The sequence below is a fragment of the Apiospora hydei genome (assembly GCF_038363865.1).
Source record: "Apiospora hydei strain CBS 114990 chromosome Unknown utg000006l_segment0_segment0, whole genome shotgun sequence".
NCBI lineage: Eukaryota > Fungi > Ascomycota > Sordariomycetes > Amphisphaeriales > Apiosporaceae > Apiospora > Apiospora hydei.
In genome coordinates this window covers 4,945,350-4,965,351 of record NW_027117365.1, presented here as the reverse complement: position 1 = coordinate 4,965,351, position 20,002 = coordinate 4,945,350, and the positions used below count along the sequence as shown (strand labels likewise).

Sequence of the window (20,002 nt, the reverse complement as noted above, 5' to 3'; positions counted from 1 at the left end):
GGTACACACAGTTCACCTGCATGTAGCAAAAGATATGAAATAGGTTACCTGCATGTGCATGATGTACCTGACCATTGAGTTTCAGAGTTGCCAGATGTAAATCCTTCAACAGCTGCACTGGCACAACTGCACAAAATTGTGGCAGCACTGACCTAGGTTAACCTCCAAAAAGAAAGAACCCGACCGTGCGCCCCGACATGGACGGAGGCATGGGAAACAGGCAAAAGATGATGAACCGGACCCGATTTGAACGGATGACCTTCTGGACTGGAATCAGACGCGCTACCGCTGCGCCACCGGTCCTTGCTGTACACGAGCTGCTGCTCGTATACGGCTGATGGGATTTTCGGAGTTTGTTTAGCGTCATATCGGCGACAGCAAATTGGGCGGCTAGAATCGGGACGACCATTCTCTTGATACCCCTGCCCCGCCTACTGTCTCGCCTGCCCACCCCCTTGTCGCCAAGAAGAGGGACAAAGTCCTCGTAAGGGGATCTAGAGCTTGAATGAAGAGGAGTAACTCCGTTCAAGATAGTGCCAATGTCATATTGCCGTGCAATTATCATGCTGATCGGGAAAAAAGTAAACATGCACTTGGTTCGACTGCTTGAAGCGCCCCGACAAAAAGGAATGCCGGTGCCTAATCCGGACAGTCCGGGTACTTGCAGAATCTCAAACTGCAACTCTCGACATGATAGGGAGTTGAGAGCCATGAAACCCAGCTGATGTAATATAGTTTCGGAAACGAGGTCATGGTGAGCTAATGGCATCTACACAAGTGCAAACCTTCTTTATGCCGAAGCAGCTCGGAGTTAGTATCGCCAGTACGACCGGTGACTATGATATATTCCACCATGATGTGTGTTGAGTTGCCCTTTGCCTTATGAATTAGAAAGCTTCAAAGCGCCGAGCTTCATGCTGTACTAATCCAGCGACAACAATAAGCTATCGCAAAGAGTCAGAACTACAGTCTCCTGACATAGCACAACCCCAAGTCTTCAGCAGCTGTAGACAAGGATGTCTCTACATCGCGAGACCTTCACCATCTCCGAAGATACGGAGCTCTCCTACCTCACCAACCTAACCGACCCGAGCTCCAGAGTCCTGCTCTTCCTACACTTCTGGGGCGGCTCATCCAAGACCTACTCCCACGTCCTCGACCTCCTCCTCGGCAGCCATGATGACCATGACGAAGCCGACGATAACCACTCTACCCACCATCAAAATCACCACCCCCAAGTCCTCGCCCTAGACTTCCGCGGCTGGGGCAAATCCACCGGTCCCCTAAGCGGCCCCAGCTCCCAATCCTCCTCCTCCACCTCCTCCCCTCCCTCCTCCCGCTCCTCCGACAGCGACAGCTCCTCCTCCTCCGGAGGCTTCCACTACTACAACTACTCCGTCTCCCGCCTCGCCGCGGACGTCGAGGCGCTGCTGCAGCACCTCCGTCTGCGCGACGTGGTCCTCGTCGGCCACTCCATGGGCGCCAAGGTCGCGCAGCTGGTCGCGGGCCGCTCCTGTTTCGAGAACAGCATGCATCGGGGGTTTGGTGATAGGCAGCGGATGATCACCAAGGGCTTGGTGTTGCTGGCGCCGGCGCCGGCGGGGCCGCTGGAGCTGCCGGGGGCGATGCGGAGGCAGCAGATTCATGCGTACGAGACGCGCGGGGCGGCGGAGTTCGTGACGCGCAATTTGCTGCTTTCGTCTGAGACTCATCGTAAGTCTGGGAGAGAGGAGATTTGGTCAGACGAAGACGAGGATGAGGATGAAGACCAAGACACTGCCGCAGTCGATGTGGAGGCGCTGATAAACGACATGTTGCGGGGTAGCGACGCGGCTCGGGGGCTTGGCCGGCTTACGCCATGGGGGAGGACGTGTCGGGGTGGGCGGAGGCGATCGACGTGCCTGTGCTGGTTTGCGTCGGGGAGAAGGATAAGGTTGAGCCCGTGGCGCGGGTCCGGAAGGAGGTGTGCGGGTTGATTCGGGATGCGAAGTTGGTCACGATACCGGGGGGTTGGGCATTTGCTGCCGGTGGAGGCGCCGGTGAAGGTCGCGAGTCTTATCGTGGAGTTTCTGAGAGAACTCGATTCGTGAATCCATGGAATAATAGCCACCTGCCAAGAAACATCATGACTAATAACCATAAAGACGATATGCAATGTGTGTGACCCTTTCAGCCATGACGATGATTGCATTATCGACCTTCCATTTTGGCGTCAGCGCTTACTTGTCGGACCCGAGATGCTGATTAGCCGGATACGGGGGTTATGCAGCGATGAGGCTGGATATATTATAGCTCCAACCCCTCTTCATCTTATACGAAGCTTGATCAGATACTTGATTCATTGAAACATACCGGAGATGCGCACCATTCAGCTCAGCACCGCAGTGGTGGCCCTCGTGTGCTATCAAGCCGTTTCCAGCAGCGTCGTCCCACCGCCAACGGGCCCATACCATGTCGGCTTCCAGAAGCACGTCGTACCCGTCCTGAATGAAGCCGACCCCTTTTGGCTCAACAACATCAGCACCTCCTTCCTCGTCACGGTTTACTATCCCACGAACCAGGAGCCCGAGCCCCATGACTGGACAAGGCCGTACCTAGACCCCGCCACCGCGGCCCTGTACGAAGTGCGCTACAACCTATCCGCAGGAAGCCTCTCAGCCCTCCCCTCCCCCGGCTTGGTCCCGGAAGCAAAACCTCTAGGCCGCCACCACCACTCCACCCTCTTCTTCAGCCCCGGCGGCGGCGGCCCCCCCACCGAAGTCTACACCCTCCTCCTCTCGGACCTCGCGAGCCACGGCTACGCCGTCTTGGCCCTGGACCACGCCCACGAGCAGCCGTTCGTGCGGTATCCCAACGGGACCGGCATCTACGGGCTACCCATCCTGTACGGGTTCGACGAGCCGACGGTGCTGGCCATCCAGTCGACGCGGGTCAACGATTCGTTGGCTTTGCTGGACTACCTGCCCGCGCTGGAGGCGAAGACGGGACTCGGGCTCAGTCAGACGCACATCGGGATCTTCGGGCACTCGCTGGGCGGATCCTCGGCGGCAGCTACGTTGCTCGCGGAACAGCAACGTCGCCGCAGCGATGAAAGCAAACGGACAGTACCGTCATCCTTCCGCGCCGGAATGAACATAGACGGCACCTTCTTCGGTCCCCTCGCCGACGTGCGCCAGCCCTTCCTCATGCTCGGCGCCGAAGCCCACGGCACGAGCCCCGACCCGGCCGACTCGGACGCGACCTGGCCCGCGTTCGCGTCGCTGCAGAAGACGGCCCCGTACTGGCGCTGGATCAACATTCGCGGGGCGCTGCACCACGACTTTAGCGATATCGGGTACTGGAAGCAGGTGGTGCCGGCGATCCGAGACGGGGATAGCCAGCTGGGTTCCATCGGCGGGGACCGGCTGGTTGAGGTCTGGAGGGCGTATGTGCGAAGCTGGTTTGATGTGGCGTTGTTGGGAAGGGGGACGGATGAGGAGCGGGCTTTGTTTGAGGAGGGGGTGGATGCGGAATGGCCGGAGAAGATTTGGGTGGGTGGTAAGGAGCCATATAGATAGATACTGACTGCCTCAGAGTGTTGTGATTCGTGGAGCTGGGCTTAGCTGGATCCTTATCCTGCTTCACGCCACTCTCGATTGTACGTCCCGACTAGAGTAGCAAGGAATGTAAGCATATACATATGTAGCACACCCGAATCAAGTTCCTCGTTCAGCATACAGAGAGATTAGTGTCCATTACAATTTAGTGTATTCGTCTACCTATTCCTCAGCAGTATATCCATATCTATATCCCTTGCCCGCGACCCCGACGCCTCCCCCACATCCACGAACCCAGCCTCATGCCCCTTCCTGAACTTGGCCAGCTTAACCGACGCCTCGCCCCGCATCTCATCCAGATTCATGACCGCCCTGGGACCCGACATCGTCGCCGGCTGGCTCGCGTGGAACCCGTGGAACAGCAGCGGGAACAGCGAGCTCTTCCACACGGGCTGGCGGTCGTCGCTGTAATTCTGCAAAATCATCAGCACCAGCATCGCCCCCGTCGCGACGACGAGCGCGATCGGCAGCAGCAGCCAGCGCCAGTCGAAGTTGGTGCAGACCGTCGTCCGCACGACGGCGCCCTGGACCGTCTCCGCCGCGCCCGCGTCGTCGTGGCTCCCGCCCACGGCGCGGAACTTGTTGGTGATGGCGGTCGCGTACGCGCGGAACTGCCGCTCGACGCTGGCGGAGGTGGCGTTGCCGCGCGCGTAGAAGGGCGCGAGCCACCACAGGTCCCCGCACCACAGCTCGGAGCCCTGGCGGCGGTCGTACGAGCACGTGCCCGCGAGCAGCTTCTCCATGAAGGCCATCATGGCCATGCCGTAGATGGCCTCGACCTTGTAGAGGCACTCGTTGGGCGCAGTGTAGTTAGTGCCCGCGACGTCGATGCCGACGAAGGCGCGGCCGGGGACGTGGGGATCTTGGTCCAGTTCGATATGAGGTCGTACGTGGCACCGTCGATGGAACAGGGGTTTTGAGCGCGGTGTGGTTCACGTAGGGGGAGAACATGTCTCCGGCTGGGAGGCCGGCCTCGACCCAGTTCTTGGTTGCGGGCACGGAGGAAACGACGCGTTCTTCAAGGACGCCTCGGGTCAGCTTGGCGTGGTAGTTCTGCATGCATGGATAGAAGGCGCAAGTGGTCGCAATGTAGTCCGTCACTTGATCCTTCCATCCGATACCCGCTTTCGCGTTGTGCGGGCATTTCAATTTGCCCGAGTCCTTGGTGCATGGTGCATCAGTAAAAGACAAGACCGTCAAGTTCAGGAGTGAGTCTTGGGCCACGCTGCGATACTCGTCCGTGAACGCCGAAGAAGCCCACGATAGATTCCAGTCCGCACGGGTGTTCAGGTAATACCCTTCGTTCGACTGAGACACCCACTGCCCGTTGGGAAGGGTGTAATTGGCGGGGCTGTTGCCAGCCACTGTGGTGTTTACAGTTTCCTTGATGAACGGAGTGGTGTCGAAGCAGGTACTGCACATGGCCACAGACGAGTGCGTGATGTCGTCGGCAGAAGAAGGAAATGTGCAGTTGCCTGTCTCGCACGAGGCCACGATCTTGGAGTCGTTGCTGCTGGGGTTGGCTATGGCCTGGATCATGGCCCCCTTCATGTCGACATCTACCTCCCACTGACCAGCTCCGATGCGGAAGTACTTGGCCCGGCCCGGCATAGAATGCGCGATCGGAATGGACGCGTTTGCATCGTCCAGGATCTGAGGGCAGGCCACCGTTTTGATGGCTTGCTGGGTAAAAGGCCCAATAGCCAGGGAGGAGATGGTGACCATGGCGGCAACGATGGCCAGAGAGGCTTGCGGCGCGACGAAGAGCAACTTGAAGGAGCCTGTGACGCTCCGACTGGCGCTCTCAAAGTCGTTCAGATGGCTCAAGGGCCGTGGCTGACGGAACCAATCCCATTTGGCCTGGCTGATGACCTCGGCGGTGGCCACCAGCATAGTGGTGCGCAATATGGTGGCCAGCAAGGCGATCAGGGTGTTGAGGTTGATGCTGAAGGGCCATCGTGGGACCTGATGACCTTCATAGTGACACAATATCCCAATGATGGTAGCGATCAGCACCAACGAGACCGCGAGGGAGACTATCTCCCATAGCCAATAGCGAATGACGGGGTGCCGTCTCGGCGGCAACTGGTTCTGCGCGTCCTGGTGGCCGCCATGGTGAACCGGCTTATATTGCGTGGACGACGAGGAAAATCCAGTATCCGTTGGAGCAAAGTTGAAGTGCGGCTTGGTGGCGCTTGTTGGTGTCGTTGGGTAATCGGAGTCCAGCGTGTTATACCGGTGAAACGCAGGAGCTGGCGCGGCATGCTCGTCGGCATGTTCATCGCTTGTACCCATCCTTTACTCTCCGTTAGGCCGACGGCCCGCCTCGACTTTCCAGATTCAGTTGTCCGGCCCTGTACTCATACCCCCAAAAACGCAACAAGTAAATCGAGATATCAAATGGGACAAGAAGACGAAATTCACAATCTGTTTAATAAGAGACAGAAATCGAAGTCGAAGAATTAATACGAAATTCAGTGGCAAAGATGCACGCCCGTCGCGTAGAACAGGAGGCGGGACAATAAACAAGGCGGTAGGGGCTCCAGAGCCCCAGGGTTCCAGAGCTCCAGTACGCTATCCAAGATTGCCTCAGCGCTGGAGTTCCAGCGACGAAGGGGCCATCGTCGATGAAGGCCCATAATGGTCCACCAGACTGCGATTGATAATGGCCAACAGTAAATAAGTCATGAGTAAATGGCATTTTATCTCCTGAAATCCGGCAGTCTTGCATGAATAGACCTTCTCCGTGCTCTTGTTTAAGCTGCCGAGATGAATATGTACATAATCCTAGGACCATGGCATTATCCACTACGGCAGCACTAAGAAGCCCACTGAGCTTGCCGTCTGAGGCCTAACACCTACAGTCTTAAATCCCAACTGCCGTGAGTTGGTATCTGAGGCAAGCATCTCCCAAACACTAATGACCTCTCTTTTGCTCAATACTTGACCCTATAGTGACCAGGAATTTGCCAGTTCTATCAACTAATCTTCGTACAAGTTGTCATGCCGCGGGGAACCAAGTACCTAAGATTGAAAAATGGACCTTGATACATATTGGTCCATTAGTTGCTAAATAGCCCCAACTGCCAACGGTAGCCCCTAAATGCTGGTAACCCACAACTGGGACCTGGCCCACCAGTGCCGCAACGCGAATTTCCCTACCGCGACATCGCGACCAGACCGCACACCAACGACCACGATAGAGGGAGCCCGGTATAATCAGGGCCGCTGGCCAGATGCCGTACTCGCACTAGAAACATAGCTAGTTCTCTTCACCAGAATATAACCTACCTTATGTAGTCTTCAGTCATGCCTTGAGAATATGCGCCGCACTACTGCTGCTATTGATGGGAACCCGCTGAGGATAACACTTGTTTTAGGGACGTGTAATCCATCCCCCACCAACCCACTTACCCAGCCCGCAACCTCCAGAGTCTCTGTAACCATATGCCACGACCCAAGTCCCGGGTAATATGGATGTAGCTAGGGCATGATATCCCGGATGCCATCCATTCTGTTGGGCCCGCCCCCAGCTTGAGGAAAAGTCCGGACCTGCAGAAAGACTGGGTCATGTAGACAGACAGTTTGCCGGCGGGACTCGCACCCAATGCAATGGGGTCGAATCCTCCCTCCCCCTTGCTGCAATACGTAACCAATCAGCTGGGCGCAAATCCAAGTTGGCGACCAAAAGGAATTGTGCCGTATGCGCCCTTGAGACCAAGTCTCTCCGAGAGTGACGGCTGGCCATGTTGGGTAAAGATGCCAACGATGTAGCTCTCTATGTTATTGGTAAGGTTCCAACGGCGGGAGAGTGTGATGATGCGGGGTTGCACAAAGAGACTCTCATGTATATATATCTTGATCTCTGCCTTCTTCTTGTAAGCATGAAATAGAGACAACTTGCACTCCGTCCCATCGCGTTTCTGCGCCGCAGCTCTCAAGACGGTTTGATCTGCTTCACATCTTTCAACACTGACCTATCTCCCTTGCACTATCGCTCGTGAGAATGCCACTCTACACCCAGCTCCCCGATGAAATCAAGAAGGTCGACGTGATCGTCGCCGGAGGTAAGCACTAGCCCAGCCCATATCACCCAACATCCATGTTGCCTCACTTACTAACCTCCTCAAACCTTCTAAAAGGCGGAACGGCCGGCTGCATCGTCGCCGCCCGCCTGGCCGAAGCCAACCCGGCCCTCGCGGTGCTCGTGATCGAGGGCGGCCGCAACAACGCCGACGACCCCGCCGTCGCGCACCCGCTCCTCTTCATGTCCCACCTCGCGCCCACGAGCGACACCACCCGGCTCTACACCGGCGGCGCCGAGCCCCAGATCGGGGACCGCCAGCTCGCCGTGCCTGCGGGCGGCATCCTCGGCGGCGGGTCCTCGGTCAACATGATGCAGTACACGCGCGCGCAGCGCCACGATTGGGACTCGTGGAAGGCGGAAGGGTGGTCGGCGGATGAGATGATTCCGTTTTTGAGGAAGGTGGGTGCACCAGTCCGATGCGCATTTGATCGATCCGAGGAATTGCTGCAGTGACTGACACCCCTTTTATTTTCAATAGCTCGAGACCTACCAAGGCCCAGGCAAAGCAGAAGTCCACGGCGACGAAGGCCCCATCTTCGTCTCTGAGGGCAGCTACGTCGCCAAGCGACCCCAGAATGAGTTCATCAAGGCTGCTGCCCAGCTCGGCTACCCCGAGCACGTCGACCTCCAGGACTTGGACAGTAACAACGGCGTCCAGCGGGCGCGGCGGTTCGTGAGCGCCGATGGTGGGCGCTCCGACACAGCGCATGCTTATATTCATCCCAAGATGAAAGGCGAAGGAGGAAAGTATCCGAACCTTCACGTGTTGTTGAAGAGCCAAGTAGTCCGGGTGCTTTTCGAAGGCCAGAAGGCGGTAGGCGTCGAGTACCGCGGCAACCCCAAGTTCCAGAACACCCCGGTCCGGAGCGTCAGGGCCGAGAAGATGGTGGTCCTATCTGCCGGCACCTTCGGCACGCCCCTGATCCTGGAGCGGTCGGGCGTCGGCGACCAGGCCATCCTTGAAGCCGCGCAAGCCCCCGTCGTGGCGCACATCCCGGGCGTGGGACAGAACTACCAAGACCACCACCTGATGACGTACACCTACAAGACAGCCCTGAACCCCGACGAGACCGCCGACGCCATCATCGCCGGGCGTGTTGACATGGGCGAGCTCCTGCAGTCCAAGGCCAGCATCCTGGGCTGGAACGCGCAGGACATCACCTGCAAGCTGCGCCCAAACGACGCCGAAGTCGCCGCGCTGGGCCCCGAGTTCCAGGCCGCCTACGAGCGGGATTTCAAGGATAACGAGAACAAGCCCTTGGCCATGATGGCTCCAGCTTCCGCGTTCCCCGGTCCCCCGACCCCAGACATGGAACCCAGCCAGTACTACACCGTGACCGCCTTCACCGTGTACCCCTACTCCCGCGGCCACGTCCACATCAAGTCCTCCTCCGACCCCGACGCCCCCATCGACTTCGCGACCGACTTCCTCGCCGACCCGCTCGACGTCAAGAAACACGTCTGGGTTTACAAGAAGCAGCGCGAGATCGTCCGGCGGATGCCGAGCGTGTACCGCGGCGAGCTGCCCGGGACGCACCCGCCGTTCGCGGCGGACTCGGGCGCGGCGCTGCTCATCGACTATGAACCAAACACGCCTACAGAGGCAGTGAAGGACATTGTCTACACGCCCGAGGACGACGCCGTTATCGAGCAGTGGGTGCGCGACAAGGTCGGCACGACTTGGCACTCGCTGGGGACTTGTGCCATGGCGCCCCTGGAGCGGGGCGGTGTTGTCGATGCGAAGCTCGGGGTTCATGGCTTGAGGAACCTCAAGGTCGCGGATTTGAGTATCGCCCCGAGAATGTGGCTGCGAATACCGCCAACACGGCTATGGCGATTGGCGAGAGGGCGGCGGACATATTCATTAAGGAGCTGGGTCTCGGGGCATAACAGTCGAGGGCAAGATGTAGGACCTACTGAGTGAGCCAAGAGATGAACCAAATTGACTGGGTTCGGAAACCAAATTTATCATGAAATATACAGATCAAAACTTCATTATGTTCCCGGCTTGCAGATCAGAGTGAACTTCTATTACGGCGATGACTAGTCCAAACAATTGTATGTAGCTATACCTATGGCCATACCCCTTGCGGGAGAGCGACCGGTTTCCCTGGTATATAAGTGACGTCCGACATTGCATGGGGTTCTCAGGGGCCTATGCAGATTGCTCCATGTCCACCCCCGGAAGCGTGTCCATCCCTACTAGTGGTTAATTACTTCGACTCAAACATCTCCACGTAGAGTGACTTACATCCATCTATATTCTCCGGGGCGGTGACGGGAACGCTGCATTTGTTCTTGTCCGGTGGCATCTGGGACGGAAGGAGTGAACAGTTGCGGAGATAGCATTGGTTGTCCATGGCAAGCTGCAGCGAGTCGTCTTGCCAGCCAAAGACCTTGCGGGCTTGTCAGCGAGCATCTTCCCACTCCCCGACAGAAGGCGTATACTTACATAGTCTCCATGTTGACCGTATCCGGTGCTTGTAACAGTCAGCGGTGTCGTCTTGATCAAGCTTCGGGGTTTGAAGTAGTGGCTAGCTTACTCGTCCCCGGTCGAGAGAACAAATGGCTGGCTTCCGTCTTCGGGCCATTCGATCTCATCGTTGAAGCTCCGAGTATCCCAATTAACCTGGTTCGGGTGGTAGTATTAGCTGACATTTTACACATGGATATCCGGATGACAAGCAGAGCCTACCTCCAACATGACCTGCGGGATCTTGACCGGGTGGCTTTCCGGGCAAGTACCAGTGACGACCGAGAAAGACGGCGGCCCGCCGATCGGATGAGCAACGTGTTCGCGATGGTCGGGGCTGTCGAGGGTCTTACCGTCCCAGCATCTAGGTACATTGACGTTAGACTCCGAACACGGTGCCATGAGTGGAGGAAATGGGAATCAATGGTGGGTGACATACAGTGGAAAGACGATATTCGACCGGATGCCGCCCGGGCAGGGCTGCTTCGGCAAGTGGTCTGTATCCCACTTCGGATCGAAGCAAGGCGAGTACATGCTACCCCCAAAGTTGGGCTCCGAGAAGCACCGGTAGCACTGCTGCATGTTCTTCCCCAGGTTCTCTGAGGTGCGCCGCATCGCGTCGCCCGTGAGCATGCGGAAGCCCTATTATTGATGGGTTAGACTCGCAGTAGGTGGTGAAGGTAATCTATCTATTGGGGGGGGAGCGAATGTTGAAAGTTACCGGCTTGAATGCCGTCGTGGCGTTGGTTCCCGGTGAGGTGTAGTATATGGTAATCCCGCCCGCGTCCCCGTCGTTGAACTGATTCGCCATCTGCGGGACGCGCTTGTAGGTGCCGTTCCGCGCTTTGAAGTACAGGTTCGCTGTCCAGTAGTTGGAGAAGTCTTGGGTGAAATGGCATGTCGTACATGTCGCGAGCTGGGAGATGTCCTCTAACGGCATCGAGGCATTGAATGCGTTCTGTGCGAAATGGCGCCATGAGGTCAGTAAAGACAGCCCAAGGTGGAAACTCAAGGTTATAGATAGGAGAGCTGACTTACACCTCCAACTATCTGGTGCATGTGCAGATGGGTTGAGGTCGGGGTTCACGAGTCTGGCGTGATCAGCAAGTATCTGATAAAAGGGGGGGCCTTGGAAGACGTACGGATCAAGGCGTTCGATGACGGCCTAGGAAAATCATAGATTAATATTAAAATCTTCGCTGTAAGCCTTTCAGAGACTTACTTGAGAGCATCCGAATCGTAACATGGCACCTGGACCTCCTCTAGGTCCGCCCCGCCAGCATCGGTGCATCCAAATCGCTGCCATTGTAGCTCCCGTTACTCTGAGCATATGTACGACCGACGAGAAACGCAGCACCAATTCCGAAGGGCCAAAGCATCTTGGAATAAATCATCGAAAAACCGGAAGTCGGGCAGCTTCACCAAGTAGTCGTGGCACAGAGCATGCACATCAGGAGTTCCGTAAAGAAATAAAAAGCAGCAACGTGGAAGCAGCAACAGCAGCCCAAGGAACAAGGAGGATATACATATGACATCTGGATCTGTGGCATGTCTTATCTTAATCAATTACAAGATTAGCCGTCCCGCCGTTTCTGCGTGTTTTGTTCATTTATCGTACTTACCCGCTTTATCCGGCGTAGATAGGCAACCCCAAGATCTGCCTGAGATATGTAGTCAACACATGACTGGTCACGCTAGCTAGATACCGCAAGCCCATGGAAGTGTGTATCTATGGTCTCTAAATATCGAGTTCATACGGGATTGACTGTGTCACTGCTGACTTGCCCCTAGATAAGGCTCCCCTATTTCGAATGATCGACATGTTGCAGGACTTCACATTGCATCTTGGTGAGCCAGTGCCGAAACAAGCTTCGACAGGAAGACTATCTGAGCTTCAAGATCCCGTGGTAGCTTGACAAAGTCCATAACCCGTCATCTCAGACCATGATTACTTCCAAAACAGCCGTTTTGTTGCAAATAAGACCTACTGATCACATGTTTCTTTTGCCCTGAAGAAAACACCGACAGTCCTGACCGTCGAAGATACCTTGTCACCCTAACAATTGATAGGGCAGCCATCCGTTACGAAAAGCATGCCTTAGGTAAAGCGCAAGGTGTTTTGGTCAACCCAGGCCTCCGGGAGTTTTGGTAGTGCGAATAGGGGTATACAGACGTTGCATTTACTAAATTAAAATATATATCTAACCCAATACCTTCCTCAAATCTCCACAAACTCCCGCCTCAACATCTCGTCCCCTTGATCATCTCCAGATACTTCACCACTCTCCCCGTCAACGTCTCCACATCGAATCCAAAATACCGATACGCCGCCGTCCCGGGCAGACTATGTCCGAACCGCGTCACGCACGCCGCCGCGTCCGCGTACCGCTCCCACCCGTTGGGCGCGTACGGTTCCAGCACGACGGCCGGCATCCCGTGCCGCCGGAGCGTGGCCCGCCTGTACTCGAGCGGCTGCGCCTCAAACAGACGCTGGCATGGAAAACTGACCACGCGGGCCTCGACGCCGTGCTCTTCCTTCAGCTTCCGAGCCACGCCCACCGCGTGCGCGAGCTCCGCGCCGACGCCGATGAGCGTCAGGGCCGCGGCCTCGTTCTCCTGCAGGACGTAGGCGCCCCGGCGGACGCCGTCGCGGCGCGTGTGGAGCGCGAGCTGGGGCAGCGCGTGCCGGCTCGTGGAGACGACGGTGGGCGTCTCGCGGGCCGCGAGCGCGGCGGCCCAGGCGCCGGCGGTCTCCTCGCTGTCGCCGGGGCGGATGTAGAGCAGGTTCGGCATGGCGCGGTAGAGGGCGGCCAGCTCGATGGGCTGGTGGGTCGGGCCGTCTTCTCCCATGCCGATAGAGTCGTGCGTGGCGTGGTGGATGACTTGGAGGCGCATGAGGGCGCCTGCGGACGAGGGGGGGAAGATGTTAGCTTAGTTGCTCCCACGTTTCATTCAAGGCGTGATGGTGGAAGGGTCTGGCGGAGGATCAACTTACCCATTCGTACTGCCGGGGCGGCGTAGAGGTAGAACATGAAGAACGAGGATGTCACCGGGACGATGGTGCCGGGTGAGAAGGCCGCCAGACCGTTCGAGATGGCGCACATGGCATGCTCTCTCACGCCGTAGTGGATGTAGCGGCCACCGTAATTGCCATCGATGCCGCAAGAGGTCCGCAGGTCGGGCTATGTGTGTGATGTCAGTCTACCGCCGCTGAACGTTAGCAAGGCACTCGAAAGACTTACGTTTTGGAAGTCCACCTTCCCAGGCCATATCATATTCACCGACGGCGATAGATCCGCCGTCCCCACCATGAAGCTGTCCAACTCCTTCGCGATGGGATTAAACACCAATCCCGACGAAGCCCGCGACGCCGTCGCCTTCTCCGGGAAGCTCTTCGGCATCAATTCCTCCCACCCGGTCAAGTCCCCCTTCACCCTCTTCCGGAACCTCTCCGCCAGCTCCGGGTGCGCCTCCGCATACCGCGCCACCAGCGCCTCCCACTCCCGCACGTACTCCTCCCCTCTCGCGGGCAGCCCCGCGAAGAAGCCCCGCGCCGCCTCGCCCACGACGAAGTGCGCCTCCGGATCGAACCCGTACGCGCGCTTCTGCGCCGCGACGTCCTCGGCGCCGAACGCGGCGCCGTGGGCGACGGCGGTCCCTTCGACTTTGCTGCCGAGGCCGATGACGGTGCGGACGTTGATGAAGGTCGGCTTGTCGGTGCTCTTTTTCGACTGTTCCAAGGCGCTTACGATGCCCGCGATGTCGTAGCAGCCGTGTTGGATGTCGAGGACGTCCCAGCCGCTGGCGCGCATTTTTGTCGTTGATGTTCTCGGTGTTTGTCATCTGGGGTCGTTGTTAGCCGTTAAAATGCCAATCGAATTTGAAGGATATAGTTACTCACATCCACGGACCCATCGCAGGTGATCTGGTTGTTGTCGTAAATGACGGTCAGATTGTTGAGCTTGAAGTGCCCGGCGAGCGAGATGGCTTCCAGCCCGACGCCCTCTTGCAGACAGGCATCGCCGATCATGCACCACGTATGGTTCGAGACCACGTCGAACCCCGGGCGGTTGAAGCTGGCGGCCAAGTGCTTGGACGCCATGGCCAAACCGACCGCGTTGGCGATTCCCTGTCCCAGCGGGCCGGTGGTGACTTCTATCCCTTCATGCTCTATCTCCGGATGACCGGGGCATAGCGCGTCGTACCTTTCGGAGTGGTAGGACTTGAGCTGGTCAAAGGTCATATCCTTGTATCCCGTGAGATGCAGGAATGCGTATTGGAAGATGCATGTGTGTCCTGGAGGCAAGTGTTAGCTATACACGTCTTGGGCAAGTATATGCGGTCAAGGTTGGGCTTGCCATTGGACAGTACGAAGCGGTCTCGGTTGAAATACGTCGGGGTGTGGTGCATAGCGCATGACATACTTCCAGAGTGCTACGCCTATCGCGGCCATACCGATGGCTCCTCTGGGCGGTTTGGCGTTAGTACTTCTTCATTTCTTTTGGTCCGGGACACTGCCGAGGCAGCTTCGGAACTCACCCCGGATGCCCGCCCTTAAATTGCTGACATAGGTCGGAGATGAGGAGTCGGAACGTCTTCAATACTATGTCGTGCGACTCCTTTTCCGCCGTCACAAGTTCCTTTGAGCTGAGCCCATTCGTCTTGGTCGGCATGTTGACCGACGTGTTTGCTTCGTTTAGGACGCCGGGTGCCATGATTATGAAAATATCTGATCCTCGGTAATCTGTTCAGCGATGATTCACAGTGACTCTGGCTGAGACATAGGTGAAAGTAAGTAGTAGAGGCAAAAGTCACAGATCAACGGGATTTCGGGACATCGGGACGCGACTTTGGACTTTTCAAGTCCTGAGGTACGGGGTCGGACCCGGCGACTAACCCGGCAAACGGCTAAACGCATTGCCTGCCACCAAGACGAACTTGAGTAATGATGACCTATCGTGTGACGACCAATACTCTGTCTTGCCCCGCGCGGACATATCCCGACGGTCTCCAGACAGATGCAGTTCCGCCAGCAAGCAAATGTCGGGCACTAGGATCAGATCTGGTGGTGGACAGCCGGGGTTGCGGGGAGATCTCCGCGCATAATTGCCACAAATGGCGGTGGTTTGGGGTAAAAAGGGGAAAGCTCTGCAAAGTTTTGAGCAACCAAATGCGGAGGTGCGGAGACCCCGCGGGCCAGGGGGCTCGGGTTACCAGATCGGGATATTCCGAACACCACTTGCGGGGAATGAAGACGGCAAAGGAACGTGTCTTAATCATCTGTGTCACGACCGTCGAAACATGCTTCCTACCGGCGATCCCAGAAAGCAAAAAGAAAAAGAAAAACTGGACGTCACACCCTTTTTGTTGTGTGGTAGCAGTAAACACAACCGGCATCACACCGAACACCTGGCCCCCTAATCTCTGTGGTAGCAGACCGCGACCAAGTTCTCGCCATGGCCTCCCCGAACAACAACACGCAACATGTTATCAAAACCTCGCATCCGAATCCGTCATTGCAAGTGACGGCGGATCACCAGATCAAGATGGTGGAAGCTCCGGTAGAGGAGCCCGGGCCGGGACAAGTTTTGCTACACATCAAGGCCACGGGAATCTGCGGGTAGGGCTTGCCTCGACCACCGCGCAATGAAACGTCCACAGAAAGATGCTGATCCGTGCCCATCCAGGTCAGACATACATTTCTGGAAGACCGGCCGGATAGGGTCGCTCGTGGTGGAGGGCGACTGCATCTTGGGGCATGAAGCGGCCGGCATTGTCCTGAAGTGCGGGGAGGGTGTCACGGACTTGGACGTCGGTACGTGACGGATTGGCTCGTCAGACACGAAGAGAAGGAGAATTCACTAACCAGAATCACAAAACCACCCAGGCGACAGAGTGGCGGTTGAACCGGGCGTCCCGTGCGAAAAGTGCTTCCTCTGCCGAGAAGGCCGCTACAACCTTTGCGACGACGTCCAGTTTGCCGGAGTATACCCCTACCACGGGACTGTCCAGCGATACAAGGTGCACCCGGCGAAGTGGTTATACAAGTAAGTCACGTTCTCTTTGCTTGGGGTTTCACGTGGATATGGAGCCTGCTTGGGCTAATTCATAGCAAACAATCCCGTGCAGAATCCCCGACAACGTCAGCTACGCCGAAGCCGCCCTCTTGGAGCCCCTGAGCGTAGTCCTCCATGGCGTCAAGACCGGCGGACTCAGTCTCGGTCGACCGGCGCTCATCTGCGGCGCCGGTCCCATCGGCCTGCTCGCGTTAGCGGCCGCTCGGGCGTCGGGTGCGCACCCCATCGTCATCACCGATCTCGAACCTAAGAGGCTGGCGTTTGCCCGCGATTACGTACCGTCCTGTATCACCTACCAGGTCAACCGCGACTTGTCGTCCGAGGCCAACGCCGCGGCTGTGCGAAGGCTGATTGGGGATGACGAGTACTCTGCGCCTCCCACGGTACTGGAGTGCACCGGGGTGGAGAGCAGTGTGGTCCTGGCCACCTTTGCGGTGAGGAGGGGGCGGTGTCGTCTGTGTTATTGGAGTGGGCAAGTCGGTTATGAACAACTTGCCCTTTATGCACATCTCCCTCGCCGAGGTAAGTCATCACAGCACACCTTCTTGTTCGATTTTTCTTTCCTCGGTAATATCAATGCTAACGGCGGCGCAAGATTGACCTTCGGTTCATCAACCGATATCGGGATACCTGGCCCGCAGGATTGGCCTGTCTGAGCGGTGGGATATTGGACGTGAAGAAGCTCGTTTCCCATGTGTTCCCCCTGGAAAAGGCCATGGAGGCGATGGATATCTGCTCCGACCTGAAGAACGGGAGTATCAAGGTGCAGATAGTGGACGAGGTTACAGCGACAATAGTCTAATTCCTCCGAACGGCCCCTAGACCTACCTAATAGGGGAAAAAAGAAGAAGATAAGCAAGCATCGTGACATTAAGCTGCTGCCTTGTGCAAAAGACTTGGCGGAACCGTGCCGTGGGAAAGCGACAGCGGGCCTTGGCCCGTTCTCGGCTCTATTCCCGGCCCTATTTTCCATCCCATTCCCCTGTGCCAATCAGCGCCGGGGCTGAAAAGTCGAAAAAGCAACGAGTGTGAGTGGCCCATGGTTTGCACCCCACAGAAGTTGGGCGCCGCAATTTCAGACGTAGCCATGGTGAGACCATGTCTCGATTGGTGGTGCCGCCCGTCCCGGCTGTGCCGCTGACCTGGGTCGCACCTGTCCTGTCGCGAAGACCGGGCGTTTGTTGAGATAAAACGGCAGGGTTTCCTCTTCGCTGGATTTCGAGGAACGTCGTCATCTTCGTCGCCAAGTCGCCAGGCATCACCACATTCGTTTGATCAATACATAATACCTACGACTTAGTCAGTCTTTAATTAATACCTAATAATCACAAACAAACCGCAGAAACGCGCCCGTCAAGATGAAGTACGCAACTATCGCCGCCGCCGCTCTCCTGCCCTTGGCCTGGGCGGCAGAGGACTTGGACAGCCGCAGCAGCAAGACGTACGAGATCAGCAACCTCACGGCCGCGTGCTACGATGCCTACGAAACTCATTATTGCGTGTCCGTCCGCCTCCCCCTAATGACTCAATCAAACACTGACAGTCAGCACTATACAGCTGGGACATGATGGTGTCGGCCAGCACCAACCCCAACTTCGGCGAGGGCGTCGAGACCATGTGCGAGAGCCCCAGCGGCGCGCTGATTGGCTGCGACCCGGGCGAGTCCGGGTCCTACAGCCTGGCGACCGGGGTGCACGAGCACAACAACACCCTGCTCGTCACGCTCCGGTCGCGCTCCGACATGGCGAGGATGGCCATGCCCCTCGAGGACCTCGTCGCGGTCGCCGACCCGCCCGAGACCAAGGATGGGGGCAAGAGCGCTGCGTGGTCGTTCAAGGGCGGCAAGGCCTTCGTCGTGCCCGCGCAGGAGCTCGACGTCACCCCCGACGACCCGCCCTTCATCGCGCCCACCGCGGTGGAGTGGGATCTGGCCTCGGCCTCGGCGTCGGGCATCGCGACGGCGGCGAACGGGGCGCCCACGAAGAAGGCGTCGTCGTCGATAGTCGCCTCGGTGTCGGCTGCCCCGACTGCGGACGCTGAGCCTTCTGCCACCGACGCTGCGGCTTCGGCTTCCGCCACGCCCAATGACGCCACTCGGGAGGGCGCGTTCGCCGGTGTCTTGTTTTCTGTTGGTCTGATGGCTTTGGTCTTCTAGACCCCCCTTTTTTTAATACTGTAGACAGCTCTTATCTAATCTACCTGGACAATCGCCAAGGAGGAAGGAAATGGATCATGCGTCCATCCATGAATGATCGCGGCGATTGAGCCCGGATCTGTCCATAAAGCGGATGCTGGCCCGTTCTCGGCTCTAATCCCCGCCGGCGGTCTGGGCATTTTCGCGATAACCCTGTGCCAATCAGATCGACGCTAAAACGCAGCGACCGTGAACGTCCCCCCACAACGTTATCTCGGTAATATTAAACTTGCCTGCACTCACGGTGAGACACTTCCAGATTGGTGCCGAGTCCCGGGCTGCTGCCTGTGATGCGGGACTGGGTAAAGTAAGCACTAGGAAGCGCATGTCGGTCGGCATGGCGTGTTGTTTTGGTTAAGCGAAGGCGGCCGGCCGGGGGTTTCTGTTTAAATAAGACGCTTGGATGCCTTCGTCGCTGGATAGAAAGGAAGCTGCCACCCATTGTCGCAGTCAAGTCGCTAATATCCAGCCGGACCATCACCACCTTCGTTTTAATTAATAATTTTCCAACTGAATCACTCATTAAAAAGTACTTAATAAGTATATCAAATCGCAAAACGACAGAACGTGCCCGCCGCCAAGATGAAGTCAGCAACCGCCGCCACCCTCCTGCCCTTCGCTTTGGCCGCCCACGTCGGCGCCCGCGAATCGGCCGGCCTGACGTACTCGATCAGCGACGTCGAAGCAGGATGCGCCCCGATGGACGACAAGACCTATTGCTAGTCCGTCCCCCTCCCTGCCTACACGCGCGCGCGCGCGCGCATGACTTTATGGCTCTTGCCTTGATTGGGAATAACTGACATCCCAAACAGCTACTTCCTCATGGTCTCCAAAAGCGACAACCCCGGCTTCGGCGTAGGCTGCCAATCCGGCGGCGAGAGCCCCGACGGCGCCCTGCCCGCCAGCGACAAGTTCTGGGACTGCGGCCCTTACACGCTCGGCGTCTCCAAGACGCCCAACAACGACGGCGGGCTCGTCTTCCTTCTCGATGAAACCCGCAACCACACGACCGGCACCTTCACCGTCCGCAAGGACGACTGGAAGCTCACGGAGACGGAGACGGACGACCCGGAGAAGGGGCAGAAATGGTCGTACCGCGACGGCAAGGCGTTCGATGTCGAGGTCGAGGACGCGAACTCGGGGGCGCCGTCTGGCGGCGCGGCGACGGCGACGGCGTCGGCTGCTCCTACTGGCTCTGGATCTGGGTCTGGCTCGGCTTCGGCTTCGCCCACGGCGGCGCCGTCTGAGACATCGGCTTCTTCGCCTTCTGCCAGCCCTAGCGATAAGCCCAGTGGCGCAACTCGGGAGAGCGCATTTGCTGGAGTCATCTTCTTTGCTGGTCTCATGGCCTTGGTCTTTTAGATGTATCCCGGGAGAAAAAAGAGAGCAGCGGACTACAAAGAGGAGAGACACGGGCAGGATAAGTAGAGTGAAAAAAGGGGGGAATGAAGTTCTTCGCGGCCTATCCCGACCTCTCCACAAATGGACCGCAATACTACCTACAGGAGAGAGCAGCCGGTACCAGTTCCGGAACCAGACCCATAGTGAGATATCTTATCTCAGGCCGTTCGTATT

At 57.5% G+C, this 20,002-nt stretch overlaps 8 protein-coding genes across 8 annotated transcripts; 6 read left to right on the top strand and 2 right to left on the bottom strand.

Moving 5' to 3' along the window:
* Positions 1-1,016: 1,016 nt before the first annotated feature.
* PG997_008818 (uncharacterized protein) lies at positions 1,017-1,976 on the top strand (the record flags this gene model as incomplete). The annotated part of the gene is made up of 1 exon (XM_066813133.1): positions 1,017-1,976. One exon carries the CDS (start codon positions 1,017-1,019, stop codon positions 1,974-1,976), a length of 960 nt encoding a protein of 319 aa, XP_066668475.1.
* A 381-nt stretch (positions 1,977-2,357) lies between these two features.
* Positions 2,358-3,557, top strand: PG997_008817 (platelet-activating factor acetylhydrolase; the record flags this gene model as incomplete). The annotated part of the gene is made up of 1 exon (XM_066813132.1): positions 2,358-3,557. The coding sequence occupies one exon, from the start codon at positions 2,358-2,360 to the stop codon at positions 3,555-3,557; it is 1,200 nt and encodes a 399-aa protein (XP_066668474.1).
* Positions 3,558-3,754: 197 nt separating this feature from the next.
* PG997_008816 (uncharacterized protein) lies at positions 3,755-5,891 on the bottom strand (the record flags this gene model as incomplete). The annotated part of the gene is made up of 2 exons (XM_066813131.1): positions 3,755-4,458; positions 4,487-5,891. 2 exons carry the CDS (start codon positions 5,889-5,891, stop codon positions 3,755-3,757), a joined length of 2,109 nt encoding a protein of 702 aa, XP_066668473.1.
* A 1,711-nt stretch (positions 5,892-7,602) lies between these two features.
* On the top strand, positions 7,603-9,573 carry PG997_008815 (uncharacterized protein; the record flags this gene model as incomplete). Its single annotated transcript, XM_066813130.1, has 4 exons — positions 7,603-7,663; positions 7,739-8,082; positions 8,162-9,457; positions 9,484-9,573. 4 exons carry the CDS (start codon positions 7,603-7,605, stop codon positions 9,571-9,573), a joined length of 1,791 nt encoding a protein of 596 aa, XP_066668472.1.
* A 265-nt stretch (positions 9,574-9,838) lies between these two features.
* PG997_008814 (uncharacterized protein) lies at positions 9,839-14,871 on the bottom strand (the record flags this gene model as incomplete). Its single annotated transcript, XM_066813129.1, has 13 exons — positions 9,839-9,882; positions 9,935-10,079; positions 10,136-10,163; positions 10,227-10,312; positions 10,379-10,520; positions 10,596-10,798; positions 10,878-11,114; positions 12,461-13,059; positions 13,152-13,338; positions 13,399-13,984; positions 14,068-14,452; positions 14,528-14,622; positions 14,696-14,871. The coding sequence occupies 13 exons, from the start codon at positions 14,869-14,871 to the stop codon at positions 9,839-9,841; spliced, it is 2,913 nt and encodes a 970-aa protein (XP_066668471.1).
* Positions 14,872-15,612: 741 nt separating this feature from the next.
* PG997_008813 (uncharacterized protein) lies at positions 15,613-17,035 on the top strand (the record flags this gene model as incomplete). Its single annotated transcript, XM_066813128.1, is given in 6 exon segments — positions 15,613-15,776; positions 15,844-15,971; positions 16,044-16,203; positions 16,286-16,686; positions 16,703-16,755; positions 16,829-17,035. 6 exon segments carry the CDS (start codon positions 15,613-15,615, stop codon positions 17,033-17,035), a joined length of 1,113 nt encoding a protein of 370 aa, XP_066668470.1.
* Positions 17,036-17,591: 556 nt separating this feature from the next.
* On the top strand, positions 17,592-18,388 carry PG997_008812 (uncharacterized protein; the record flags this gene model as incomplete). The annotated part of the gene is made up of 2 exons (XM_066813127.1): positions 17,592-17,734; positions 17,791-18,388. The coding sequence occupies 2 exons, from the start codon at positions 17,592-17,594 to the stop codon at positions 18,386-18,388; spliced, it is 741 nt and encodes a 246-aa protein (XP_066668469.1).
* A 621-nt stretch (positions 18,389-19,009) lies between these two features.
* Positions 19,010-19,789, top strand: PG997_008811 (uncharacterized protein; the record flags this gene model as incomplete). The annotated part of the gene is made up of 2 exons (XM_066813126.1): positions 19,010-19,149; positions 19,240-19,789. The coding sequence occupies 2 exons, from the start codon at positions 19,010-19,012 to the stop codon at positions 19,787-19,789; spliced, it is 690 nt and encodes a 229-aa protein (XP_066668468.1).
* Between the last annotated feature and the right edge of the window lie 213 nt (positions 19,790-20,002).